The sequence below is a fragment of the Prinia subflava genome, chromosome 24, assembly GCF_021018805.1.
Source record: "Prinia subflava isolate CZ2003 ecotype Zambia chromosome 24, Cam_Psub_1.2, whole genome shotgun sequence".
NCBI classification, from domain to species: Eukaryota; Metazoa; Chordata; class Aves; order Passeriformes; family Cisticolidae; genus Prinia; species Prinia subflava.
Genome location: NC_086270.1, coordinates 3,741,590 through 3,767,302, shown reverse-complemented (window position 1 = coordinate 3,767,302; position 25,713 = coordinate 3,741,590). Strand labels below are relative to the sequence as shown.

Sequence of the window (25,713 nt, the reverse complement as noted above, 5' to 3'; positions counted from 1 at the left end):
GAACTCCAGATTCTGCAAAGCTCAGGCTTGCAGGAGGCAGGGCGGGCAGAAGCCGTGCTGCAAGGATGCAAGAGGAAAGAGGAATGCTAAAGCAAACCCAAGATTTATGCACACAGGTCCCAGGAGGGTCCTACAGAGCTTATAAATGACAATACATATTGTCGTTCCAACCCCCATGCTCAGTAGCAAAGGAAAAGGAGTGGGAAGCGTCTCCAGTGCTGGGGCCATTGCACAACAGCAGAGAATGGAAAACAACCTCATCTGCTTCTCCCCAGCATCTGGGCCCTGCATCAGCATCCCTGCTCCCACGGCACTTTCCCAGGAGACAGAGCCACCCCTTCCAGAGAGCCACGGGGAGGGTGGGGACAGCAGAGTCCCCAGCGTGGTGCTCAGGGAGCAGAGCCTGGTGTCCTTCTGTTGTGCCCTGTCTGGACTGCTCAGCCAGAAAAATCAAGCTCCAGCCCTCTGCTCAATGCAAATAAGGGCTCTTCCAACTAAAACAGAGTGAAGTCTTGGTCATGTGTGCCTCTGAGTCCTGCAAGTGTTCATTTCTGGAAAAGAGCTGGGTTATGGGGAGGCTGGGCTGGGGCTGGGCTGCTGCAGACCTGCACCAAGAGGATCTGTCGAGGCAGATGTGGCATCTGGATGCCTCCGCCCAGCACAATCTGGATTTGCCAGCCCTTTGGCAGGGCACTCAGTGTTTGGAAGCCAGGATTGTTCCTGCTGTGCAGTGGGATTTCATGGCAGTTTTTCATAAGCTCTGCACGTGTTTGATAGTACAAATAGGAACTGAATCTCCCCACAAGTGACAGCAGCCTGGCTGCCTGGGGCCCGCTGGGGCTTGAGAGGAAAGATGTCCATTCACATTCAGAAACTCTCTGTATTCATTGGGCACATGGGACTTTGAATTTGGCTTCTCTTCTCTGGTGTCCTGGCAGGGGAAGGGCTTCCCATTCTGCCTTGAGGATGTACAGGTGACTGCAGACAGAAAAAGAGCACTCCTAAATCCAGACAGCAACCTGGAGTTCCTCTGCTAAATCCTGCAGTGTGAGCTTTCCCTGGACACCTCTGCTGAAGGCAATAAATGGGTTTTGCATTTTGATCTCTTTTGCTTCATCTGGAGTAACTTTGAGAAATGAGCCCTGCAGTCAGACTGGCTCTTCTTGGTCTCATCTCCTGAGGCTGAACGAGCCCCATGGACAAGGCAGGGCTGTTGAGGGCACTCAGAGTCTCCCCGTGCCTCTGTGGGGCTTCTTCTCATCGAATCCTCCTCAGACCACACCTTCTGTTCCATCGGGGTGTCCATTCCCAAAAAGCAGGTGGTGACTGTGGTGACCAGGATCCATCCTGGGACATCTGGAGGGAGGCTGATCTTTGGAAAGCAGCAGCAGATGGGCGTAGTGCCTGTTGAAAATTAGGCTCTGACTGTATACACTGTCCTTAAAACACAAGCAGCTGCAAGATTCTTGGTCTTCCAAAGGCAGGAGGAGGTGATGCCTCCCCTTGGCTGGCCTGGCTTGCTCTGTGTGGGGCAGGTTGTGGCCGTGCACACGCAACAGCCACAGCAAAACCAGGAGAGTTCCAAAGAATTAAAATTTTTCAGCAGAAAAGGTCACGAGGTCCAGGGTGAGTGTCCCACCCTGGCAGCAAAAGTTGGCTGATGCCAGTGCAGCCACCACCACAGCAGTCCCAGCCACCACAGCCCCTGCTCCACTGGCTCAACGTGACCCATGGCTATTGGCTATTCCGGAGATGGCTTCCATCAGGACTTCTTCGTTTTCTTTTTTTTTTTTTTTTTTTTTTTGGTAAAAAATGTTGAACAATTCTGGTTTCGTCCCCATGTGGAGCGGGAAAAATTTTGAAATCTTGAACATTTTTGAGGGCTTAAAAACAATTTCCCACCCAGTTATAGCCACCAGTCTCATCAGGATGTGTTTGAAAAGCCTCCAGCAGGAGCTGAGCAGAGCTGGTCTCAGCTGGATACCACTCTCAACGAGAAATGCCGTGGCAAAGGGTCATGTTTCTTCAGAAAAAAAGTATCTTCAATAGCTCAGGAAGTTATTAGTGTCTGCTAACAATAAGAGCTTTGGATTGATTCAATAGATGCTCATTTTAATTGTAAAATGCCAGTAATGAGAAATGTGCCATCCAATGACTCATTTTTCCCTTGTAAAAATTATTGGACATTTTTATTAGTTTTACAAATGACAGGACCTCGTATTTCTGAGAACACTTTATACAAGCCTTGCACAAGCCCACTCTCATAAAAGCGTGTCTGTGGTGACATCCAGAGCCACAAGAAGGGGAGCGGTAGAAAGGCCCAAAGTGGTGAGGACAGCCCACAAGTGGAACTGGCAGGAGCGAACCCCAAGAGGGTGGGAAGGGGTGGATACAGCACCGGAGACATGAGCCCCGGCACTCCTTCCCCAGCAGTGCCTTTCTGGAGAGGCACGGGGCAGGCCGGGGGATGGGTGCCAGGCGGCGCCCGCAGCTCTGCCCGGCGCCGAGCCCCGCAGCGGGGCAGCGCTGAGCGGCCGCCGGGGCGGGCGATGCGCGGGGCGCAGGGAGGGCAGCAGCCAGCGCCGGCCGAGCGGAGCTGAGCCAGGTAAGCGCCGTGCCCCGGCACCGGGCAGAGCGGGAGCGCGGAGGGTCCTCCCGCCATCCCACCGAGCGGAGCGATCCGTGCCGGCGTTATCGGTGCTGCGGACAGGCGGGCCCCGAGCGTCCAGAGAGCCCGGCTCGCCTGCCCCTGGCTGGCGACAAACACGATAAGGGGTCAAGCGCGGCCAGGGAGACGGGGGAAGGGACGGCGGGACATCCCGGAGCAGCCCGGCTGAAGGGGAGCGCCGGCATCACGTTCCTCCTTGCTCCAGAGCTGCTTTGGCCAGGCTGTGCTCTTTAAAAAAAATCCGAGAGATTTTCCGTGGAGAATTAATTTGAACAAGGAAGGGGGAAAAATAGTTTTAGAGAATTTGTCATTTCAGCATTTCGTTTCTCCTCCCTTGCTGACATTATTTGTATTTTTGTTTACATCTCCTCATGCAAAGTCATCTGTGACTCTGCATGGTGTGCTGTGAGCTGGCATGATATGACATAATGCAAGAGCTGAGATAGCCCAACACTTCTATTTTAGTTCGGAGGATATTTTAAACTTTATGTTATCCAGGAAATTTCTGAAATATTTGTCTTCACTCCAAGCCAGAATGAAAACAATTTCTGAAATGTCGGAAGTTCCCGTGAAACAAGCAGCGAGAGCTTCCAGCTCTGCCACCGTGCGCCACCGGGCAGCGGCTGGGGAGGCCCCAGCCTTGGGCAGGAGAGTGGCAGCGGGCACTGGAGAGCAGGGAATGGGGTTTTGTGTCCCCAGGAGGGACCTGTGGTGACTTTACAAAGCCTCTCTGGTTTGTGGGGCACCAGTCTAGAGGGGGAGAGGCTCTGAGCAGGAGCCCCCAGCCCCGGCGCTGTGTTTACCAAGGCTGAGGTGCCGTGGGGCAGGCAGGGCTCCGTGGGGGCAGCAGGAGGCCGGGGTCCTCACGTCTCTGTGTCTGGGTGGAAAGTGCTATCAGGTTCCCAAAATCTCTGCCTTTGCCTCTGTGCTGAGACACTCAATCCTCAGAGCTTTGCTTTGTGTACTCTGGGAACTGACAATTTGTAAAGACACGCTGCTGGGGCTAATCCTCCATCGGCTCCTGGAGACCAGCTGGATCTGGCAGCTCTCTCCCTTCTCCCACCTCAGGCTGCCGGAGCAGCGAGTGTCTGGAACCAGCAGCTCTCAGGTTTTGACTTATACGCAGAGCAGAGCAGCAACTTCCCCAGCTGGGACCACACAGGCACCTTGTCCTGGGCCGGCACAGCGAGGAGTGCGTGCCCTGGCAGCGATGCCAGCCTTGGTGCTGAACCCATCCTGGCTCCCCTCTGCCCTCAGCCGTGCCCTGGGGATGCTCTCAGGGAAGGTTTCCACAGCACCGTTTGCTGTTGCTGCACTCCTCATTGCGTCAGGGAAGCGATGAAATTGAGGCTCTAAAAAAGACCCCTTCCTCTTTACATGCAGAAATCTCACAAAAGGCAAAGGGCCGAGGGTCCCTTGCCCGTTGTTCCACGCCCAGTGGGGTCTCCTGTGTTTGGGGGCCCTGGAAAGCTGTGGGAGCTGGGTGTCCCTTCAGACTGGTCCCAGAAAAATGGGATCACTCTGCAGCCTGGCTGGGAAGGTACCAGTGCCATTGCCTGGCATGTGCAAGGCCTCAGACTTCAGGAAAACTCCGTTTTTAAGCTACTTGGGGTCTGTCAGAGCAAATGAGTTGCAGTTTCAGCAGCCACTTGGTTTAACCCTGGGAAAGCAACCGTGTTACAAATACTTACCTGATGAGGTAAACCATCAATATCCTCAAAACTTACATTAAAAAATACTGGGCTAGAGCATCTTGTGGGTTTTGCCTTTTTCCCCTGCTGATTTGTTTCACAATATGCCAGAAGCATGGCTTGAGTTAGGGCTTTGGCAGGGGCTTTTATCATGATTGATATAGTGGAGGATAGAAAAGAAATTTGGTTATCAGAGGATGCCAGAACTCAGCTTCCTAGCACATACATTCAATAATGCAAAAATTCTCCTTTAAAGGTCTCCTTAGAACAAATCCCAATCATCACAAAACCCATGGAGATAAATTAAATTACACTTTAATAGTGGAGAACTCATTCCTGGGCCAGGCGCAGCAGTGAAAGTATGTTGTCTCTTAGGCAAAAGTAGCCTCATCTCCCATCAAAATTCTGAATGTTACCATATGAAAAACCTAATTGGAAATGAAACCCCAAAGCTCCCAGGTCAGAGGCACCATGAGAGACTGCCCCACCTCCTGCTCCACTGCCCCACTGCTGCTCTGGCTGTGTTCTTGCTTGTCCTGCCCTGGGATTGGTGTGGTCCTGAAAAAGCCACGCTTGACCCATCTCTTCCTCATGCCGTTGTCCTGTAGATGTTTAAAATTCACACAAATGCAGGCACGGGTGTCTGAAGGTCTGGTGTTGGTGTGGGGCTGTTGGAGGTGGAGGCGCAGGGGAGGATGGGCAGGAAGGAGGGCTGGTGATGCAGGGTGCTGTGGGGTGCTGTAGGGTGCTGTGGGGTGCTGTGAGGTGATTCAGGGTGCTGTGGGGTGCTGTGGGGTGCTGTGGGGTGCTGTGAGGTGATTCAGGGTGCTGTGAGGTGCTGTGAGGTGATTCAGGGTGCTGCTGTGGGGTGCAGGCTGGCCCAGCCTCACCTCGAGGTGCCACATAATGAATGCACCCAAAAACTGACAGGGGGCAAAAGGCAGAAAGAGAAAGGGCAGAAAGAGAAAGGGCAGAAAGAGAAAGGGCAGAAAGAGAAAGGGCAGAGCTGCCACAGCTGTGCTGCCAGTCCCTCCCACCAAGGGAACCTTTCACTCCTCACCCTCCCCACCTCAGCCTCCCCTTGCCCCGGCTCTGGGAGCCTCATCCTTGCTCCCTGCCCAGCCTCCTCCATCCCAGCCTCGTCCTGCTTTGCCTGGGCTGGGCCCTCACTCTGCTCCATGCCTGTGCCATGACCAAAGCCCCTGGGCCGAATTAGCTCCTTGCTCGGCGCTGCATCCAATTAATTATACAGCTTAAGACACAATATGTAGACATTTGCCATCCACACCAGCCAAACTCTTGGCTCTGCTGGGAAGCTCTGCAGAACTGCTGTGTGGCAGAAGGTGGCTGGGCACGGGCAGATGTGTGCCCTTGGCACGGGCATGGCAGAGCCCCAAGCTTAATTAAAGTAATTACAGGTGCTCTGCAGGTGGCTCAGGGTACAGCACAGCGAGCACATCCCTGCTGCTTTTGCTGCACAGGGTTCTCCTCCACGTGTTTGCTGCTGGTCTGTTCAGTGCTGTCAGTGCAGTGATGCTCCTGGGACAGCCTGGATGTGTCCCTGGCTGGGGACACACGTCCACTGTGGGTGAGGACACACGGACAGGCACTTTCCATCCACTGGTGTAATGTCAGTACAACCCAGAGCAGCAGCATCCATTCTGTGGGTAAGCAGGGACCTCCAGCTCATGCCTGGGGCATTCCCAAACTCATCCAGCATCCCCAAATCACCTCAGGGTCCCAAAACTGCTGCAGGTCCCCTCTGCTGCGGCCTCTTCATGGACACAGCTGTGCCAGCAAGGAGCTCTGTGTCACTGCCAGTGCCAGCCCAGGATGCAGGGCTCTGCTCTGGCCCTGGCAGGTGACCCACGGGACTGCCAAGGTAACCAGCCTGTCCCCACACAGCAATGACAGCCTTCCTGCATGTCCCGCCCATGGGGTTTTGTCACACATGATGTTCCACATCTGGGACTCACCAGTTGGAGATGGCAGTGCTATTTCCATGTTGAACTGTAACTTTTTTACCCCCAGCCGTTCCAGGGCTTACAACTATTGTGTGGGGTTTGTAATGTTGCAAGAATTTATATTGGGAAAAAAGTCCTTTTTTTTCTTTTTTTCCCTCAATGCCTTGGGAAATGTCATCCAGCAGGAATGTTCCCAAGAGCTGATCATGGCTGAGAGAAGGGTGGGCTCGAGCAGGGGCTGCATGCCCAGCTCCCACCCCGTCCCAGTCTCTCAGCACTGCCCCAAAGGGCTGTGGCTCCCTTGGGTGCCCCTCCGTGCTCCTCAGGCTCTGCCCCGTGGTCCTGAGGGAATCTGCAGCAGCAGAGGCAGGAGGGAGGGAGCAGCTGCCTGGAGAGGGACAAGCTGCTCACAAAGCCACTCCTGCTGCAGAGGCTCTTGGTTTCATGTCCTCGTGGCTGTGCTTCTTCCACTTCCAGCTCTGGAGGGAGCTTACAAGAAATGCTGGAAATCCCAGCCCTGTGATGTGTCATCATTCAAACTTCTCTTTAACAGCATCCCAAAGTAATTTATTTTTCCCAAACATGAAAGCCCCCCCAGCAATGGGAGAGGCAGGACTTCCCCCCAAACCCTGGAGGCTCCTGCTCCCCTCTGCCCTGCTTGGGGGGGCTGGACCCCCTCCTTGGCTGTGTTGGCTTCATGGGGCCGTGGGGCCAGGGGAGGCAGAGCTGTGATGCAAGATGAGAAGGCAGAATCTCCCCCTGGAAATCCAAGTGAGATGGATATGGACTGCCCTGCTGTGAGGGTGCTGAGGCCTCTTCCAGGCTCAACATCACATCACAGACAACTTTCAGAAGCAGGTACCAAGGGAAAAAGAATAATAATGAGAAAGAAATAGTGAGGAGATGCGAGTCTGCATCCCCTTCTCTTCTGCCAGGATTCAGAGCCACCTTCCACCCTCTGCCATCCCCACCATGGGGATGCAGGCACAGCATCTCCTCAGCTGAACCTCTGTGCTCGGGGCATCCTCCTGCTCCCCAGTGCTGCTGTTCTCCCCAGCTGCATGAGTTTTGCAGAGGGAATTTAACAGAAAAATTGCAGCAGCTCCTGGCTCTACGAACACAGCGTGCTGCTGTCCCTGCTAGCACTCCATGCTGGTTTGCCTCAAGGAATCTGTGACATCCGTCCTGCTGTGATCTGTAACAATATTGGGATTAAATTAGCTTCCCCGAGCTGCAGAGAGGTCAGTGTGTAAGGCCCCTGGTTAATCCAGCAGGCCAGAGAGAACAGAAGCCTCCCTGCATTGGGAAAGGAAAACAACGGGGTCTGTTTGCAATCCGTGCAGCTAATTCAAACAGCATTCCTCAAACAACAGGGGAAAGGGCCCTCGGAGCAAACGGGAACAGAGCATTTCCCAACACGCACATAATGTGCTCCTTGGGGAGAGGGGAAATGTCCAGACTGCCCAGCCGAGGTGCCAGGAGACATGCCAGGCCCAAGAAAAGGGTCTGAACATCAAGGCAGCCCGTGGGGCACGCAGGAATTACCCCCAGCCCTGGGCACGGAGAGCCTAGAGCAGGTCAGTCCTGCTGGACCCTCCTGAGCAGGGCACAGGGCACAGGGCACAGGGCACAGGGCACAGGGCACAGGGCACAGGGCACAGGGGTGCAGGCTGGCACAAATCTGGGGCAGGGTGGGCATCTCACCCCCCACCTCTGGCACGGCAGGGCCTCGCTCTCCTGGCACCGGCAGGGACTTTAACACGGGAGGAATTCTTCACGGCTTTGCAGCCTGTGGCTCTCGGCACCAGCCTGGGATGAGGACCCGGGACAATCCCGGCTGGGGACGCTTCCAGCGGGGGCCGGGCTGCAGCGCCGCTGAGCAGCACGGGCTGGAGGAAAGCCCGGGCTCGCTCGGGAAGCAGAGGCACGCCAGGGTGATCCTCTCAGGGAGTCAGCTCCGCATCCCCCGGCTCTCACATCCCCCGCAGACGGCGCCGTGCCCCGGTGCCTGACCCGCGGTGCTCCCTGCCCGCAGCGCAGCCGTGCCCTGCGGCCGGGCAGGTGTCGGGGCAGCGGGCGGGCTCTGTGCTCCTCAGCTCCTCAGGGCTGCTGATGCTCAGATGTTGTTACAAACATTGCCGGGGCTATCAGTCCTCCTGCAGCAGAGAATCCTCAGAGCAGCACACCAGAAAAGCTCTCGTGTCCAGTCTGGGAGTGTCACAGACACTTCAGGATGTACTCGCTTCCCTTCTGCTTTCTCTGTGAGTGTCTTTTCTGCTTTTTGCTTATGCTGAGATATTATCAAAGGCTGATGAGGCACCAGGGATGAGTAATGCCCCTTCTGTGCCAGCTGGGGATTCGTAGGCTCTGGTGGGGTTGGTGTGGGTCTGAAAGAAGCTGTGGTGCTCAGTGCTGGATCTGCTTGGTGCAGACCTGGGCACACCCGCAGCCCCCTGTCCTCAGCTGCACCAGGGCCAGGGCTGCTGCTTGTCCCTGCACTCAGCCTTCCGTGGAGACACCTTCCCCTCTCCCAGAGGGTTTTGTAAACAAGAACTGTAGAGGGATGAAAAGGACCAAATATTGCAGGTTTTTAATGAAGAGAAAAATGTACTTTAAGGGTGGGCTAGGGGATGTGGGGGAATTGGCACTGCCCGTGCAGAAACAGAGTGGGGTTGTCCCCTCAGCTTTGTGCAGAGCCACTGTGCCCCTGTCCCAGCCAGAGGAGCCCAGGGAACCTGTGGGTGTCCAGGAACCCTCTGCTCCCAGCCTGGAGCAGCTTGGCATCTTATCCTGCTGAAAGGGGACATTTCATCTTCTTTTGTACAGGAAAGAAACAACCTGTTTGTGATCAACTTAGGATCAGCATCAACAGCCATTAGCCAAAGAAAACCAAGCCTGTAAATGAGCTCCTGTCAGAGGGGGTAGAAATGCAGGACTTGGGGCTGAATTTATTGTGCAGGGGGTTCAGGCAGGTTTTATTTGGTTTCCCATCCTCTGGCACCAGGGAGCTGTGAGCCTGTCCCGTTGCCTTCAGCCAGACACGCTGCTGTGCTGGCTGATTGCTGCTGTGCCAGTAGCCCTGCTGCTGCATCTGGCTCTGGCAGCTCTGCCAGTACAGAGCTCTGGCTTTGGGGTTTATTGCTCAGTTAGGAACTTGATCTACAGCTGTCAGCTGAGGCTGCACCACTCCAGCATCAGAAAGGAGGTCTGGCTGTTCAATGTGTATGAAATGCAGATCTTGGGTTTATCAGATTTTTTTACGCATACAGTCAACAGAGTAACGTTGTCCCTGACAACGTTTGAGAATTTCCTAGAAGAGAAAGTAAAAAAGCTGCAAATAAAAATAGGAATAGGAAAAGGTCTCTGATATGGAGACTTGCAGCAGTGACTGCTCAGCATCTGCCAACAAGCAGAACACATTCACAACACCCCTGTGAGACAGGAAAGATCTCAGTGACATCACTTACAAATAGGAAACTTAACGAGGTGCCAAGGAAAAGTCAGGATGAATAAAACTTCCATGTACACGAGCACTAACACACACAGCAAAAGGAAAAGCTGCAGAAAGGGTGAGTTTTCCCTGTGTTCGGGTTATTTTGCACCTCTGTGTTCACAGCTGCCCCCACACAAGCGCTGTGTGCAGCAGGGAGGGTGGCAGGTGTGTGAAGAACTCGTGAGGCTCTCCAAAGCTCTGTCTGGGGAGGATCTGTCTGTCAGTCTGGGGGCTGTTTGATGCCCTGTTCTCTATCCATCCCCTTGCCCTCCTCTTCCTCAGGGCTGCTGGGTGCAAACCGAGTCCCAGTGAGCACTGCTGCCTCATGCCAGCAGCTGTCAGGGATGCTCATGGGCAGCAGAGTGTTGAAGGGGAATTGTCCTGGCCCCAGCAGGGGATCCAGGAGGGGTTCAGGAGCCACCACAGGGCTTGTCACATCGTCTGAAAGAGCCTGTGCTCTCTGGCTTCCAGCTCAGAGCCTTGCAAGCCTGGGGAATCTCCCCTGGGAGATGCTGGGGTCCACAGGCATGCCATGCTGAGGGGCTGCCTGGCAGCTTGTCACAGCCCCCTGGGACAACCCAGCAGGGCACCAGGGCTCTGGGCAGAGCCCCACGGCTTTGAGCACCACATCAGCCCTGCCAGAGCCAGGGACGAGGGTCACTCATGGTGGCCACCACTTCCTCTGTATGGCCTGCACAGGAGCACTGGGCCAGGCTCCAGCACGGCTCCTGGGAACACCTGGGGACAACCTGAGCCCCGGTGCAGGACCTGCTCCTCCCACCAGGCGTGGTGGGGCTCAGGGAAGGTCCCTGGGCACTGATGTCCCCTGTTCACCCACACAGAGCAGGGTCTGTCACTGGTCCATCCTGGGGGGCAGGTGGAGGAGGGAAAGGAGCTGCCAGCACAGGGAGGAGAGCTCCAGGCTGCTCAGGTGTGCTAGAGGACAGGTGTCCCAGGCAGTCCCACTGTTCTCCTGAGCAGGAGTGTTTCCTCCTGCTGCACAGCCAGCGATGGAAAAACCACCGGGCTCTGAGCTCTTTGCCTTCATGCCTTCCCCCCTCCAGAGGATAATAAGCTGCTTTTAATATCTGACATGTTTATTAACAGATGCAGTTGTGACAGCTGATGACTTCATATGCCACTTACCACTGAAATGTTAGTAATAACTCGGAATTAACTGTCATAAATAAAAAACACTACAAAGACAACTGGATGGTGTGTCACTCTGCAGTAATTTACTGAGACCCTGTTGGCTCTGGATGCGAGGCTGGAAGGTCCTTTGTGGAGCTCCAGTCCGGGTTTTGCAACAGTCACAATATTTTTGGCTGGATATTGTCTTAGGAGGTGGTACTAGTGGGGTGGAATTCCCTCATGCAGGAGTTTGCACTGGATGCCTTTACAAAGCTGGATACTCCGGTAATAATAATAATAATAATAAAAAGCCCCTAGCCGGTGGATGGGGACGGAGTCTGCGGCCTGAGACCAGGATTTATTAACGTGCAAATTGCTCTGATATGATCACATACTTTCTGCTTTGCATACGCAGGGAGCAGCGTGGGCTGGTGGAGCAGGAGCCAGCCCGAGCCATCTGCACGAGCTGAGATCCTGCACATCGCAGGGGGGTTTGCAAAACCTGGGACCCCCTCAGAGACCGCCTGCAAAAAACGAGTGACCAAAACACCCAAACGCGCCAGGCTTCTCCATGAACTCGCCATGAATGTATTTTTAATCTTTTTTGACAGAAAAGCGCGTGTAACTTTCCCTGGAGGAACTGAGGAATTTTGTAGTTGTTCTCACAGTGTTTTAAATCTGAGAACCCGGTAGAGGCTTTTCCGCGGTGATGAGGGAGTGACAAGTTGCAGGTAAGGGCTGCAGCATGCATGTTTGTGTCGATGGAGCTTTTGCAACGCGGGCTGCTAATGAAGAACGCGAGCCGTGTCAGCATCTGACTGCGGGTTTGCCTTGTGCAACGTGGATAATGAGCTCAGACAATGAGAGCCGTGCGAAATCGCGGCACGATCCGTGGGATCCCCTTCCTCCCCGCCCCCCCGAGGTGCGTGGGGCTCGCAGGGAAGCGGGGCTGCCGTGCGTGTCCCCTGGCACCGCGCTGCCCTCCCGCTCTGGGGAAGGGGACATCGAGCAGCTCGCTGGAGCTCAGAGCCGGGGCTGGACCGGGGGTCCCCGGGGCAGAGGGTGGCCGTGCCCCGACCCCAGGGACAGCGGCACTGGGGGCACTGGGGGGAGTGAATTCGCTGCTGTCTCCCAAGCCAAGGCTCGTGCCAGGCACCCATGGGGGCACGGCAGGCGCTGCGAGAGCGCGGGGTAAGTGCGGGCTGCGCGGAGCTCGGGGCGGGCGATCAGCGGAGGAGCTGTTAATTAACAGGGATTACGGCAGCAATTAGAGGTGGTGCGAGCAGCTGATGTGCAGGGAAGCGCTGCTGGATGCGGTGCTGGCTCAGGCCGGGATCCCGCAGCCAGGCTGGGACACAGCGAGGGTCAGCCCCAGCCTCGCTGCTCTGTGCTGGTGCAGCCGGTGCTGCCAGACCCGGGGTGGGGGTGACCGGGGTCTGCCCTGGCTGCTGGGGGTTCTGCAGGCTCAGGCACGGATGTTCTTCCCCTGAACGGCCCTGGGTACGGAGGAGGGGTGTTCAGGTGTCGCATTTTGGGGTTAAAGAGGCGCCTTACGGTAAAAGGCATTGAAATAGGGTAGTAGTGGCAGAAGGAAATGCTGCATAAAGCACGCACGGAGCCTCCACTCTGCTGCCCAGGGGTCAGCAGGTACCCACTGGAAAAAATCGTGTCACCTGGAGGTCTGTGAACTTGGGGCAGAGCCTACAGTGCTGTTTGGGGTGGCCAGGTCGGTGCTGATACCCCACAGGGACTGAGCACTCGCCGTGAAACCTCTGCCTGGAGGGTTCTCCACTCGGGGTGGTTTTCTCTGAAGCCCAGCGGTGCCCCTGGAGCGGGTGAACTCCTGGCTCCATCCTCTCACCGCGCTGTGGGGCCGGGACTGCGGAGCTGGAAGGGAGGACGGCAGCAGCACCGCGGGCCTGGGAATGCCAGGGCTGCAACACGCCTGGAAACCGCCCTGGAAAACAACAAAAAAAAGAGGCTCGTTTCAGCTGGATCAGCTCCCCGGCCCCTGCGCGGCCGCTGCGAGAGCAGCAGCACCACCCTGAGGGACGCGGCAGGGCAGGAGGAGCCGGGGTGCAGACACGGGGCAGCGATGCCCCAGGCACGGGCAGAACCAGCCGGCAGCAGCTGAGCCCAGCACAAACCCCGCGTTTCCATCAGCCGGGCTAGATGGGAGCTGGCACAGCCCTTCCTGGACTGTGAGGCTGGGGCTGTGGTGAGCAACAGAGAGGAGGGCCAGGTCAGCCCTCCTGGGCTATGGGGACAGCCCTGGAGTGAGACAGAGGGCACCAAGCAGCAGGGACAGGTGGCACTGGCAGCAGAGAGCCTTGCCCTGTGCGGTGTGAGGGTGACCTGTCATCTTGCCAAGGGTGGAAGTGCCTGTCTTTGCCTAAGAGCTGGCAAACACCGACAGGTTTGCTGTCATGCCCACCTCCAGCCTGCCTCCAGGACGGTCCTGTGGGGCTGCAGCTTCCTCACAGGTCATGGGCACTGCAGGATGTCCCACCCTGAGCACTGCCACACCTGCAGAGCTCAGAACCTGCTCCCCCCTGTCCTGGTGGTGCACAGGGCTGTCATCGCACAAAAAGGCAGAGTTTGGATGGGCTCAGTCCAGGCTGGCAGCAGCAGCTGGTCCTGAGGACACACTGGCTGCCTGCTCACTCCTGCCACATGCCCAGAGCTGAGGCTGTGGGTTATTTTTCCCAGTTTGTTTTCCTCTGCTGCTGGAGCTGGTGCTACTCCTGGCTCTGCAGGGCTCAGGTTTCCCAGGCAGTGATGTCTGGGAGACCAGAGCACCGGGAATCCCTTCAGGAAGCCCTGCTTGGCAGATGGTTCCTGTGCACATGGCCAAGCAGAAAGGCCCAGGTGCTGCTCAGGACTTTGCCCTTGGCTTCAGGGTTTGGCTCTGCCTTTGCAGCTCATCACAGAAGCTCATGGCTCATCGGGCCCCTGTGAGCCTGGAAATTGGTGTTTACAAAGCTGGCAGGCAGGGTCTGTGCTGGAAGGAGCTGTAAGCCCTTGTTTGCATGGATTTCCACAGGAAAAAAAGAGGGGAATTGTGTCGCGAGCTGAATGTGTGCACTTGTTGTAGGATGAGCCTCAGCACCCCTGACTGAGCTCCACAGTTTGTGCCAGACCCCCCTGCTCCCCACCCCAGGGCTACACCTGACATGGTGTGTGTCCACCCCACACCTCCGGGGGCACCTGCTGAGCCTGTCCCTGCTCAGCAATGGGCCTTTAGGGAGTCCTTTTGGGGTAAGAGCCCGATTTTCAGTGCCCTAGTCTCTGTTACATTGAACTGGCCTGTTCTGTTTCCTGGTCTGAAGTTTGGTTGTGCCGTTCTGGTGAGTTACTGATCTCTAGGAGGCTCAAACCCACCTGAGTTGTACCTAACAGACCCAGGTTTGCTGCCCCCATGACTGCAGTCAGATCCCCAGGCATGGAGCTGTTCCTGCCAGGATGTTCCCAGTACAATCCCAGATGCTGCTCTGGTCCTGTGGAGAAGCAGCAGGCATGGATCCTGCAGCCTGCCTCAGGGCTCTGCCTCCTCCTCCTCCAGAGCAGCGTGCTGCCTCTGCGCTGGCATGAGGGCCATGGGAATCCCCCTGTAAAACATTTCCTGATGTTTTACAGTGCTGAAGCACAAGCTCTCCTGGAGGGAGGCCTGTGGCACTATGGATCACAGCGTTTCTTGGAGCAGCTACTGTGGGGGCACTGAGCGAGGAGGGCGAGGAGCTGGGGCTGGAGCTGGGAGCTGGAGCTGCAGGGGCTGCAGGGGCTGCAGGGGCTGGGGTGCTGCTGACCCCCGGAGCAGTTCCCAGTGCCAGGCCAGGGCAGAGGGATGCCCAGGAGCAGCAGCCTCTCCTCAGTGTGTTCCCCACCAGTGGGTCACAGCACAGCTCCGCTGATGCAGGGAATGCAGTGCAGGAGCTGGGGGAAGAAGTCAGACCTCAACAATGCTGTGGATAGCTCTGCTGCCAGATTGGGCTTTATTATTTTATTTTATTTTATTTTTTTCAGTGAAGTTTATGGGTTGGGGATTTTGCAGAACTTGGCACTGGGATCTAATATCAAATGAAGACCTTCTGGTTCGGAAATTTGACTTAACGCAGCCGTCTTTTATTGCTTCAAGGATTAAGCAGAACAAAGTGGCTGTGCCTGTGCATGTGCAGAGATGTTTGCCAGAGGCACGTGAGACACCCTGTGGCAGCTGTGATGGCCGAGCCAGGCGTGGTGGGACCTTCACTGGGGAGGTTTTCACAGCGCTGCTCCTGCAGCATTAGCCCTGCCGGCAGGAAGACAGCCCTGGGGAGCACAGAAGAAGAGAGGGACTCTCCCAAAGAGAAGGAGGGCCCAAACCTGCTCCCTCAGCCCTTCCCTTGCACGGTGGGGCTGCTGGAGCAGGCAGGGAGCTCTGCTGTGGGGTCACCAGCATGGGAGCAGGGCGCAGGCAGAGCAGGCAGCAGGCTCAGGGAGCAGCAGCAGCGTGGACACGTGCCTGGGGGACAGGGACAAGGGTAACCAGGTGCCATCATGGTATTTGAGGGCCTGGTGAAAGCTCCACAGAGGCAGGCTGGGGAATGAGCCGGCAGCGTGGAGCTGCTGCTGCCACCCACAACCTCCCAGAGCGGGACCCTGCCCTGGGGCTGGGTGTTGTCCCCTGGTGTGGGGCTGGGAGATGTGGGACCAGAGAGACCCTGCCAAGCCATGACTGCTCCTGCAGGAAATATATTCACATATTCACATTGTGCATATTCACAGCCCTTGCTGACTGCTGAGGGGAAATTCAAATTCCCTATCCAGCCCCAAAACCTGGAACCCCAAATTTCCCATCTCACAGCCCTCTGTTGGCAGCGACCTGGCAGTTCCCAGGGGTTCATTCCTGCTGTAACCAGGTTTGTCCTGCCTCCAGCATCTGGTCCTTCTCTCCAAAGCTCAGTAAACCTTTGGAGAGCCTGTTTACATTTCGGATCCCTGCTACATTCAGCAAGAGGCAATATATCAGCAATTTAGTTATTGTGGATTAGGTCTCAAATATCCCGGGGATATAATGTTGGTCTTTCTCACCTTGTGTGTAGGAGGACTAATGGCAAATTATCTGGATGGTTTACATTTTCTGGGTCGTATTGGAGCTCCCAAGGACCAATTTATCCTGATTGAATTGCAAACAAGGCTTAGTGCCATCTCAGATTCAGGGGCCAGGTCTCTCCATAAATGAATTCAGAGCAATTCAGGTTACCCCAAATTCTTCCTGTAGATGGGATAATGGCATAAATCCTGCTAATGTTTAGACTGGAAATTGTTTGTAGCAACCTGAGCTTGACTGATGGCTGCAGTAACAGAAAGAATCATAACTCGTGTCCTGCAATGAGGGTGGGAAGAGCTCACCACAGACCCCCAGGTGCTCACGGGGGGGATTTGGATCATGTGTGACCTGCCGAGACACTTGTCTCTGCAGCAGCTGGAATGCCAGTGGCCTCTCTGTGCCGAGGCAGCAGCTGTGGCCAAGCCCAGGCTCTCTTTGGGCTAGAAATGAAACAAGGAGGGAAAAGTGTGTTCTCTGGGTTTGTGCTGCGGTCTCACGGATTCCCATGGCACTTCCCTGCCCCGGACCCCTCACAAAAGGGGTCTGTGGTGGCGGCACGAGCTTCACGCTGGCTCTTGGCACACCGGGGCTGTGTTTGCTCCCTCCGGACATCCATCCCCGCTGCTGTCCCCAAACTGCGAGTGTTGTGTAAACACGGCGTGTGCTTCCTGTGGACGCGCTTCACCCGCAAAGCCGCCCTAATTAAAACCCGGGGCCGCTGGCACCCGGCACCGGCCCGGGGAGAGTTCGGGTCGTGCTGCACTGTCGGGACCGCTCACACCCCCAGGGCCCTGTGGCCGGGCTGTCGCGGCCGGAGTGTCCCACGCCACCTGTCCGGAGGGACCCTCCTGACCCGCCGTGCCCAGGTCCCCGCACAAGTGCGGAGGAGCCGCGGGATCCCCGCCCTGCGCAGCTCCCTGAACACTCCCGCGGCCCGGCTTAAGCACTTGACAGTGTTTATAAAGCAGCTTGCAGCAAACAGGCTTGGAAGTGCAGGACAAGTTGGTGTTTACACAAGTGACTAATTATTTATTTGAAAATCCTGCGGACGGGCCGTGGGCTGTAACGACAAGCACATGGGGAGCGCTGGGCTCCTGCCCCGGCAGGCGCAGCGGGGACGCGGTGAAAAGTTCAGAAGCACCGGGGCTTGGGGACAGCGGTGGGGACACCGGCACAGGTGAGCCGGCGCTGCCGGCAGGTGCCCGCACCAGGCTCGGTGTCGGTGCCACAGGGCTCGGCGGTCCGGGGTCACTCCTCCCTGCAGCCCCCTTCCTCCAGGTGCTCTGTTCTGTGGCCGTAACTCCCCCGGGTGCTCTGAGGCAGGTCCCGCACCCGGGGTGGGGCAGGGAGGGGACCGGGCCCCCGGGGACCGAGTCCATCCCAGGCTGAGCCGGGCTTGCTTCCAGCACTGTCGCCACCAGTTGTTTGGGGCATCGGTGATTGCGCAGTTGTTATAAAGGGATTAAAACAATTTTCTGTTTCATTTGACTTCACAGGGCGAGTGTTGTCGCCTTTATTCCAGCACAATGTCCGCCGTTGGCAGGGCTTTGCTCTGCCAGCTGCAGAGAGGAGTGGGGCCCGGCTTGGCAGTGCCAGATCTCCTGGTGCAGCAGGGAGCATTTTCCCTCGCCCTCGCTTCACACCGGGCACAGGGAAAACCGCGTGAAAACTACAGGGAAAATGCTCTGTCAGCACCAGCTGGAGCAAGGGCTGGGGCACCCTCAGGAAAGGCTGGTACATGTGGAGTCCTGGGTGCTGGCTGGCAACTGGGCCTCCCTTCTCTCTCTGGTTTGCTGCCCAGCCTGTCCTGCTGGTGTTGCCATCTCATCACTCTGCCCTGCCATGCACATTGGGCCACTCTGTGCCGTGGCTTGGAGAGGGCAGTGTGTCACTCACAGCCAGGCTCGCTGCCCCACACCAAAGCTCAGTGTCCCATGTCAAGCTCTCTGCCCCATGTCAAGCTCATTGCCCCACATTGGACTCACTGCCCCATGCCAGGCTCACTGCCCCATGATGAGCTCTCTGCCCCACACTGGGCTTGTTGCCCGATGGATTCTCTGCCCCATGCCAGGCTCTCTGTTCCACATTGGACTCTCTGCCCACACCAGGCTCACTGCCCCATAATGAGCTCACTGCCCCATGTTGGGCTCACTGCCTCATGATGAGCTCTCTGCCCCAACTGGGCTTTCTACCCCATGCCAGGCTCTCTGTTCCACACTGGACTCTCTGCCCCACACCAGGCTCTCTGCCCCATGATGAGCTTTCTGCCCCACACTGGGTTTGTTGCCCCATGGGCTCTCTGTCGCACGCTGGACTCTGCCCCACACCAGGCTCTCTGCCCTGCCCTGGCCCCACTGCCCCACCCTGGGCTGTCTCTGCTGCTGAGCCTGGGGCAGAGCAGCTCCCGCGCTCAGCCCTGCGCAGGCAGCGCTGACCCTGCCCTGTGCTTCGGGGAATGGGAGATGGGAGGTTTGGAAATTCCCTCAGAGCAGAAAAGCAGCGTTTCAGGCAGCTCGGGGAGGATCCCACCCCGTCCCCAGACAGCCCCAGCCCCGGCTGGGGACTGCAGGCTCGCTCTCTGCTTTGCTTGACTGCCAGCCCCAGAGGTGCCCGCTTGATGGGAAACATCTTGTGTGCCTGGCACCCACAGCAGCCATCTGCTGCTTGGGGAGGGTGGCCCAGGGGTCTGGCTCTGTTTTAAACAAGTTCCAGCTATAACTACTGTTTGCAGCACTGGCAAGATGCGCTGAGCATTTCCATGGGTGCTCATTATTAGCAACAGGGACTTATGTATGAGACTGAGCACAGCTCTCCCCACACCACTCTGGGTGCTGCTACCTGCCAGCACCTCCAGCACCCCCGTGCTCACCCCCAGCCATGGTGGGAGTGATGCTGTCTGTCAGGTTAACCTGTTCTCCTCCTCTTTTGCAGTTCCTGCAATCGTACCTGGAAAGTGCCAGCAGCCAACGCCCACTGCCGAGCCCCCGATGGGACTAGGGCTGAGCTCCTGCACTCCTGACAGGGATGAAGGTAGAGCCATGTTACCTGCCACCTAAGCCCGCTGCTGCTGCTGTGGTTTGTGGATATGGTCCCAGGCCTGGCTCTGTGCACAGACTCTCAGCTCTGATCCCACCCGAGAGGATTTAGCAGCAGCAGAGAGCCCAGCTGTGGAGCAACCTCCCCCGACCACCCCGCGACGGAGGGGCTGCAGCGCTGGAGAGTTACTATGCAGCTTGGACTGCTTGTGGTGGTGGTTTTTCTAAGCTCGATGGATCTAACAGGCAGCAGCAAGGTGGTGAAGGGCAAGAGGCAAAGACGAAGTATGTATGAAATGCTTTTCTTCTCTACTTCCTCCCTTGATGCCGTGAAGGTCGTGCTGGTGTGAATGTGTTTACAGCACAGGGAGCCCCAAGAGCCTGGAGAGATCCCCCAGTGCCACTCCCCGTGTCCCCTGACCTGCCACAGCTCTGAGCTGCAGTGTCCCCTGAGGTCACAAAGGGGCTCAGTTGTGCCCCCAGCCCTGAGGGTCCCTGGTGGGGCTCGTGCAGGGCAGCCAGGCAGAATTGGCACAAGAGCAGCCACAGGCGTTTGCCCTCCTTTATTCAAGCTCATGTCAGAACTGTTTTACATTAAAACTGGTTTAAATTGAATTATATAAAATTGATTTTGTATTGAAACTGGGACTGCTGAGCCCTGGGAGAACAAGGAAAACCTGACGTCATGGCTAATGCTATAAAGGGCAATTTCCAGCGAGGGCCCAGTTTATACCTTTGCCATGGAGGCAGAGCTTGGCACCAGGGCCCAGCTCTGCGGGAGGGACGGGGCTGCATCCCCGGGGGTCTCTGTGCAGAGGGGCCCACAGTGCCAAGGGGGTCCCAGTCCAGAGCAGTGAATCCTCCTGAAGCTGGGGGGCTGAGGACCCCCTGCCTTTGGTGTCTCCTCCTAAGGGTGAAGCAGCCCCACACCCCCAGGCCTGGTGATGGGGCTGGGGCAGGCAGGGGGGGCTGCCAGGCTCTTGGGTCACAGCAGGGGGACAGGGCAGCTCTCTCACCTCCAGTCCTGACACGTGAGCACTGCCCTGTGCTTGCTTTTGAAGTGTAGTAAACACGGTATTTAAAAGAATACATCTTTTAAATACACAGCTTTTCTATAAACAAGGACATGGCTTGCATAATAAACTAATAAAAATAACCTGCATTCTAGTCTGCAAAGAATGCGATTGGTTTCAAAACAAGCAGCATTTTATACGATAATGAAAAGCAGAAAACTCTCAAGACATGGGACTGAGTATTTTTCTTGGACTGAAAGTAGGAGCTGAGAACACATCTCTATTTTGGGGGCAGTGACACCTCCTGACTGCCAGAGAAAATTTACCATAGGCAAGGTCATAGTGAGATCCAGCCTGGGACACAGCACGGATGGAATTAGTGGAACAGTTTTGCTCCAGGGCCATGCTCTCTGGTCCCCATCAGTCCTCGGCATGGAGGCACCACCAGCTCCAAGCAGGGAGGCAGCAGGAGGTGCTGGACCCCTGGGCACATGCCCATCGTTGGTGTCTGCCCCACAGGGGCATCAGAGCTGGGAGGCAGTGGGCTCTGGGCACAGCTGGTGGCTGTTTCTGGGTGCTGCTCCTCAGCAGGGCCACTGTTGTGACCCTGTGTGACAGCTCCTGTGATCATGGGGGACAGGGCCAAGGTGTCTGGCCAGAGCAGTGCTGCGAGGGTGGCAGAGCTGCAGGACCTTGCTCTGTCCCAGTTGCTGCCCTTCCTGCCAGTGGTGCCAGTGGTTTGGGTCACAGCTGAGCCTGCAGAGCCCGGCACTAACCACAGCCTCTGTCCTGCTCTTCCAGTCAGCACCGAGCTGAGTCAGGGCTGTGCCAGAGGCTGTGACCTGTGCTCCGAGTTCAATGGGTGCCTGAGGTGTTCCCCCAAACTCTTCATCCTGCTGGAGCGGAACGATATCCGACAAATCGGGATTTGCCTGCCGTCTTGCCCGCTGGGATACTTTGGCCTTCGCAATACGGACATGAACAAGTGCATCAGTGAGTGTGGGGCTGGGAGGGACGGGGCACGGGCAGGTGGCAGTGCCCTGCAGTGCCTCTGCTCAGGTGCAGGACATGCTGTGGCTGTGTGGAAGGGGTGAGGCAGGGCTGAGGCTCAAAAGAGCCCTGCTCAGCACCGCACGGGCATCCTGGACGTGGAATCTTGCAGGACCTCTGGGCAGTTTTGTTACATGGGTTGGCAGACTGGCAGCCCTTGGGAGGAGGGAGATCCTTTCAGGCATTTAGTGCATCTTTTCCAGCTCTACTGCTCCCCAGACTCAGGAGGCTCTGAGGCAATCACAAGGCAATCCTTGGCTTGCATCTTGTAGCCAGAGCACCAGAAAGAGCTGCATGTGGAAACATGTGACCATTCCCCTGGCAGCTCCATGCACAGCACCCTCATGGCCAGGTTTCCATCCAGCTCCCTTTCCCTGCAGCCTGTCCTGTAGCTGCAGCTGGAGCTGGGACTGTGTCCTTTGCACCATCCCCTTTGGCTGACTGATGCTCCCCTGAACACCAGCCCAAAATTTTCCTGCCTGATTCTGTCCTGGCAGTGGCTGCTGCTGGCTGGCTGTGAGAGCTGCAGCACAGGGAATGGTGCAAAGAGAACTCATGTCTGAGTGGCACAGCCAGGCCTGGCAGGATGCTCAGAGACTTGTCCTGGCTGCTGCGAGACCCCTGGGAGCCAGGACTGGGCTCTGGTTGGCAGCATGGAGCTTCTCGAGTCTTTTGTTCACATCGGACTACATGATGGCTTTGGTGTTTGTTTGGTGTTTTTTTTTGTTCCCTCAGAATGCAAAATTGAGAACTGTGAGTCCTGTTTCAGTCGAAACTTTTGCACAAAATGTAAGGAAGGTTTGTATTTGCACAAAGGGAGATGTTACGTCACGTGCCCCGAAGGCTACGCTGCTGCCAACGGCACCATGGAGTGCAGCAGTCCTGGTAAGCAGCCCTGAACTCGTGGGTGGTGCTGCAGGGGGGTTTAGAGGATGATTTGAACCCCTCATGGTATCTGTGTCGAGGGGGTGACAGCACAGCCCTCCGTGGGGCAGGGCCCCCTGGGAACCAGCCTGGATGGGGAGCAGCCCCGGGTGTGACCCAGAGCTGGTGTGGTGTGGCAGGAAGGGGGTGCTGGGGGACTCAGGAGCCTGCTGGGGAAACACAGGCTCCCTTTAGCCAAAGGTGGGGGAGAGGTGCAGGGTGGGCTCTGGGATGGCCTGAGCTGGCCCCTGTCGCAGTCCAGCTCACGGCGACTCCGGGTCCATGGCGAAAATAGAGGGGTGGGAATGATGGAGTGCCTGAAAATAAACTTTATTGGTGGTAAAATAACAAATGCAGGGACTGCATGGTCTGAGGGGCAGCATCCAAAGACCCGGGAGCGTGGATAACTTAACAATATATAAAGTCATCTGGGGGCAGGGGTCCAATCCCAAACACAGGATAGGGGCATGACTTTATACGTCAAAGGTCCCAAACCAGTGGAGAACCAGAACCAGAGACATGACCTATTTTGGAATGATGCCATCAGCATCCTGACTCCCATATCCCACCTCCCACAGTCTCAGGTTATGGTTTCTGCTTTACCTGAGCTGTTATCCATCCCAGCCAGCTGGGTTCCCACAGCCACCCAGCAATGGGAGTTACAGCTGGGCTCTCTTGTTATCTGGCAGCACAATGTGAAATGAGTGAGTGGGGGCCGTGGGGGCCCTGCTCCAAGAAAAGGAAGCTCTGTGGCTTCAAGAAGGGCAATGAGGACCGAACACGGCGGATCCTGCAGGCCCCCTCTGGGGACGTGTCCCTGTGTCCTCCCACCACAGAGGTGCGGCGGTGCACGGTGCAGAAGAGCCAGTGCCCCGAAGGTGAGCAGGGGTGGGGATGCCTTGGGAGGGCTGAGCTGGCACAGAGACTGGACAGAGCTAAGAGAATAAAGTAGGTATTTATTAAAAGGCCTTTTAAGGACAAGAGCCTGGCCAGGGTTACACCCAGGGTGGACCCAAAATGGTCACAAAATGGATGAACGGTCATGAGGTCTTACACTTTTATAAGTTGTGGTCCATTTGCATATTGGGGTTTAATTGTCCAATTACAGTTTCAGATTATGAAGTCCCACTCTTGTTTTCTCTCTTCAGTCCATTGTTGTTTATACTTTTGGGCCTGAAAACTTGTAACAGTTGTCCTGAGTCTCCAGGAGGAAAGAGATTTATTTTGTGTCCCTGCTCTGTGCAGAGCTGATTGACCCTGGATGTGAGCTCAGAACTGCTCACATCCCTGGGCAGCACAGAGTCTGAAAAGCATGAAAAATAAAACTTCAGGCATCAGTGAGGGGTCTTGCCATCCCACCCCACACCCTGCAGAGGTCAGGCACAAGGAGTCAGCCAATTGTCCAGTGTCACAAATGTGCTGTGCAGCTCCTGACTCCCCTGAAGTGCAGGGGATGTGATGGCACTCAGAGAGCTGCAGGTGGAAGGGGCACAGCCCCCAGGGGGGTGATCCTTGGCACACCTTGCCATGTGTGCCACAGGTTTCAGCTATTTTAGTTTCTCCCCTGGCCGGAGAGCACCCAAGGGTGCATGCCTATGATGGGAGTTGTCCTCTCTACTGGGATGCTTAGATCTGTTTTATCCCAGGAATTAATATCTTCAGGTGGGTTGGTTATTTAGTTGCAGGATGGACAAGGATTGCAGCTCTGAGGGGAAAGGGTTCTGAGCAGTGATTAATTGCACAGTAATCAACCCCTGGGGCCGTGGTTGATCTGCTCCCCGACACCTCGCGTTCCTCACGCCGCCCCTTTGCTTTGCTGCAGGGAAAAGGAAGAAAAAGGAGGAGCAAGGAAAGCAAGGTAACGGCAACAGGAATCGGAAAGACACCAAAGACACCAAGTCTGGCACCAAGAAGAGGAAGAACAGGCAGAGGGGGCCCACGGTGCCCGCCACGCCCGCCAGCCCTGCCCAGTAGCTGGCCCCGCGTGTCGCCCGCTGGCAAGACAACGTTGCTGCTATGTATATGAAAGCTTTATTGAACAGAGCACTGCTACACCATGTACACGTGTCCAGAGACAGACATATACTCCAGACTGACCACGGACCGACACAGGCCACACACACAGTGCTGCAGGAGGCTGCACACCCCTCACCACCCCGCCCAGGAGCGTGGGAGGACGCTGCTGAGGAGTGGGAGCGCACACGGAGGCAAAGCCACAGCCCCAGGGCTCCGTGGGGACACTGCAGGGAGGAGAGGGGGAGCATAAGCCAGTGAAGGACCCAGATATGGGATTGATTTCATGAACGAAGGCCTCAGCTGGAGCACAAGCACGTGGCCCCAGCACAGCCCCACTCAGCCAGGGGATGAGACTGAACCCACTCTCCATGACCTGGCACCCAGACACACACAGCAGTGGCCTCTTTCTCTTCCCTCACCCTTTATTTTGTGTTTTAAGCTGTATGACTTTATCATTGTGAATACATGTTAAAAGTTTGTGGTAAGAGGTCAGTGGTATCTGCCCTGAATCTGCTTCAAAGAATTATTTCAAATTAAAAAAGAAAAAAAGAGAAAAAAAACCCAACAACACAACAAAACAAATCAAAATGACAACCAGCTTCCTGAGTGTGTGGTTCATACCTTGGCCCCTATGGAGGCTGGTGTCCCACAGGACAGAGACTCACTTGTGGAAGGGAAACTCACCAAAGCTTTAAGAAAAATCCCAGAAAACGCTGCCAGCAGCCACAGATCAGCTGTCCTGCGTGAGGGACCCCAGCTGCACCCCGCCGAGCCCCGAGGGATTCCCCGCTGAAGGATGCACTTAACACACAGCAGATTGAGAAAATGAGAGGTTACAACAACCCACGGGCTGGTGGAACATCGTGACTGCTCTCAGACAGTCCCAGCTGGGGGACAGTCCCAGCTGGGGACAGTCCCAGCTGGGGACAGTCCCAGCTGGGGGACAGTCCCAGCTGGGGACAGTCCCAGCTGGGGGACAGTCCCAGCTGGGGACAGTCCCAGCTGGGGACAGCCGGTCCTGCTGCCGGCCACCACCCCGGCGTGTGGCAGGAGGGAGGCAGGCGGGAGGGGGAAGGCACAGCTCGTGTCCTTCAGAAGAGAAACAAATCTGTAAATTGGGTAGAAACTACTTGTCTGCATCCCGCTGGCTAGAATTTCCTGGATTCTCCTGCTCTGCGAGAGGTGACACCTGAGCAGAGGAACTGGGACAAGGACTGTGCAAGCCGGACCCGGCGAGCCCTGCGTGGGTTCACTGCTCTGCTCAGGGAGCTCTTCCTTCAGCAGTGTCACAGGGTGTCCCACCCCTCGCTGCCCTGCGGTTTTAAAATGTGCTTTCTCTGTATGAACACGTAGAGACACATTTCGTTTCTCCAGAGCTCAGCAGGAGCTCTCTGGTCCCGAGGGATGGTGCCGTGGCTCACAGAGACGTGCCCAGGGTGGATCAGGGATGTGCTGCTGGAGCTGCAGCTCCCCTGCTAGGGCAAAGGGCAGGGAAACCTCAGCCCAGACTAACCCTGGTGAACCCAATCTTTGCTTCCATGCCACCCTCTGCCCTGTGGCTTTGGAGGGCACAGTGAGCCAGCAGGTGTGCAGGACAGAGCTGCCTGTCCCTGCCAGGGGTCCCCTGCCCACACCCACG

General features: G+C 56.4%; 1 protein-coding gene across 1 annotated transcript; it reads left to right on the top strand.

The window, feature by feature from the left end:
* Positions 1-945: 945 nt before the first annotated feature.
* Positions 946-24,998, top strand: RSPO1 (R-spondin 1). Its single transcript, XM_063418923.1, is given in 7 exon segments — positions 946-2,426; positions 2,428-2,605; positions 18,968-19,066; positions 20,886-21,077; positions 21,870-22,019; positions 22,748-22,936; positions 23,881-24,998. Coding segments are annotated over 7 exon segments (981 nt in total). The 5' UTR covers positions 946-2,405; the 3' UTR covers positions 24,033-24,998.
* Positions 24,999-25,713: the final 715 nt, after the last annotated feature.